Here is a 2,707-nt window from a genome sequence, read left to right on the forward strand (position 1 = left end):
GGGGGAACGGGGGCAGCTCCGCTCCGGGGAGCGTGCCGAGGGCACGCTAAGGGCTGCCTCTGCCCTCCGGCTGCCTCCTGGGGCTGCTGGGGGTCGAGCACGCGGCCGCCAGGAGCGTCGCAAAGAGTCCATGAGAGCACATGGAGGAGCGGCGGCCGTTTCGTTTATCCCCGCCGCAGGAGGCGGAAGTTCCCCAAATTCCCCAGCTTCCCCCGCCAGTTCCGAGTCCGGAACGGACCGCCGCTCTCCGCCCGCGTCCCGCGGCTCCCGGCGCCGCTCCGGGCTGAAGCCGACGGAGGGCACGGCCGTATCGCCGCCTCCTTCTGCAGCCCCTGAACTGACCGGGAAGTTCCTTCCTAACGCGCCGCTGACCGCAATTGATTCCCACAAAGCCGCGTTGCGGTTCGCCTTCCCCGGAGCGGCGCTTCCCGGGACCCGCAGGCGTTGCGGTGCGGAACCGAACCGAACCTCCCCGGGGCCGCCCCGTCCTGTGCTGCGCACCCAAACGGACCGCAAAGAGCGGTGCGGGAGCCCGGCGGTGCCGAAGCGGCCGAAGGACCCGAAGCTTTCCGAACGAGGACAGAAAGCGGCGCAAAGACCAACCTCTCGGTGCGGGCTTTTCCTCCTCCTCCTCCCGCAGAGCCGCTCTGCGTTCCGCCGCGCGTTACTGAAACGAAACCGCCCCATCCATTCTCCTGTGCGGTTTATTACTACATTGTCAGTCTATTGTCCTTTATTTGCAATGGGTGCTGGCGCTGCTGCTTCTCACTTGGACAGAAAGAAGACGAGATTCTGTTCGTTTACACGTTTTATTGTTGTAAACATTAAAATTGTCTTTCTCAAAGAAAGAGTTATAGGGGAAAAAAAAACAAATCCGCGTTTCTAACTGTTGTACACCATAGAAAAAAAGGCAGTGATCTGTATCGTGTGCCATACTGGAAATATACAAAGAAAAAATACTACAGTATATGGCAATATTAAAAATATTACTCCAACATAAAATAATATATTAACCGACAATTTTTAGACATTAAAAAAAGAAAATAACCAACAAAACAGAACAAAAATTCAAAGTGCTCAGTAATTTCCAGGGAGCGATGTATATTATAAGCACTCTGGAAACGGCCAGAAGCTGCTGCATGCAAAGTTCGTTTCGCTTTAGACAACAAAATAATCAAGATATAAACTTCTTTTCTTTTAATCAACATCAACAGTACATACAACACTTACAAACAAGGGGTGTGGACGGTGCTTACAAACACTATGAGTCCCTCTGCGAGGGTTTCGGGGTCGGTAATACTTTTGTGCCCACCTATTTTACAACTGAGAAAACGTTTGAAGCTCAGAGAACTACCAGTCCTTATAAAAGCTAACAGACTACATAGTGTCTGAAATACTATTTATAGAATATAGACATTACTGAATAGCAAGTGCCTATAACATTGCCACCTTAGGGTCGTCACGCTCCCCTCGCACGGAGCGATTCGCTTTTCCTTCTCTTTTTTAATGTGTTTTTTTTCCCCCCAAACACGCTTAGCTTTTATTTCTTAATTCTTTAGAATTGGTTCCCATATAGATTCATGACTAGGCACGGGTTCATTTGTAGAAAAGCCAAACGGCATCTGATAACTGTACAAGCCTTTCCCTTCCTTCCTGGCATGCCACCCACGGAACATTTAGGATCTGTGTATATTACAGCTTTCTTTTACAGCAGAAAACTTTAAGTCTTTAGGAGGCGATGCCCGCGGGTCCCTCAGCGCGTGGGCTGCCCCTCTCGCTCTGAGCCGCGCGCCCGGCGTCGCCAGATTGCTTCGTCTGCTTAACCAGAAGTCCTCAATAATAAACTCATCTATAAGCCGAGAATAAAAAGTTTATACCATGGGATTCGGGAAGTCCAAGAGCCGCATCCATGGTGCCCCAGAGCCAAACGCCCCGTCGCGCTCCGCCCGCAGGAGGCTCACAGGTGGCTGGGGGGGCCGTGCCGCCCCGCGCGCTGCCCCGTGCCCAGCTGAAGTCCCCTTCCGACGGGCGAAGGTTCCTCGAGTTCAGCGTCAGTGCACGGGAAGAGTCTTAGAAAGGTAAAGTGTCCAGGAAGAGTTTGTCGATTATTGCTGGCGGTGGCACCAAATCCTCCAGTTTCAGGTAGAAAATGCGCTGCAGCCCCTGCGTGCAAAGCGTGCGGAGTTCGGGGAGCTTCCCCAAGAGTTTGGACAAATAGTTGGGGCGATTCAGGCCCCCGTTGTTGAAAGTCACGTGGTCCTTGAGACAATTCACTATCTTGTTCTGCAGCTCTTCCACCCGCTTGGGTTCTTTGAGCCCGTGCCTCTCTGCAAAACACACGGGAGGGCGCGGGACGTTACGGGGTGACACCGCGGGACGGCAGTGGGGGGCAGGAGATGGGTGGGGGGCACTGACCTGTCACCATGGCCAGGGCAGCGATGCAGGAGAACGCCGAGATGTCGATGTTCATGTTCTGCAAGTTGGAGGAAAACTCAACGATGGAATCGATCCATTCCCCGAAGCCGCGGACGCACTGCAGCCGGTGCAGGACAACCCCGTTGCAGAAGATGAGCTTCCCCTCCACCGGGTTCGACCTGCAGGGAGTGTGACATCAACAGCGTGAATGGGGGAGCAGGCGAGAAAGGAAAATTAGATGGGAAAAGAAAAATGATAGAGAGAGAAAAAGAGGACAGAAAAGGAGGAGAGA

General features: G+C 53.2%; 1 protein-coding gene across 1 annotated transcript; it reads right to left on the reverse strand.

The window, feature by feature from the left end:
* Window positions 1–790: 790 nt before the first annotated feature.
* LOC100539736 (nuclear receptor subfamily 4 group A member 2-like) lies at window positions 791–2,667 on the reverse strand. The gene is made up of 2 exons (XM_019617275.2): window positions 2,416–2,667; window positions 791–2,327 (listed from the first exon to the last, which is right to left on the reverse strand). Exons 1-2 carry the CDS (start codon window positions 2,468–2,470, stop codon window positions 2,071–2,073), a joined length of 312 nt encoding a protein of 103 aa, XP_019472820.1. The 5' UTR covers window positions 2,471–2,667; the 3' UTR covers window positions 791–2,070.
* Between the last annotated feature and the right edge of the window lie 40 nt (window positions 2,668–2,707).

This window comes from Meleagris gallopavo, chromosome 7 (genome assembly GCF_000146605.3).
Source record: "Meleagris gallopavo isolate NT-WF06-2002-E0010 breed Aviagen turkey brand Nicholas breeding stock chromosome 7, Turkey_5.1, whole genome shotgun sequence".
NCBI classification, from domain to species: domain Eukaryota; kingdom Metazoa; phylum Chordata; class Aves; order Galliformes; family Phasianidae; genus Meleagris; species Meleagris gallopavo.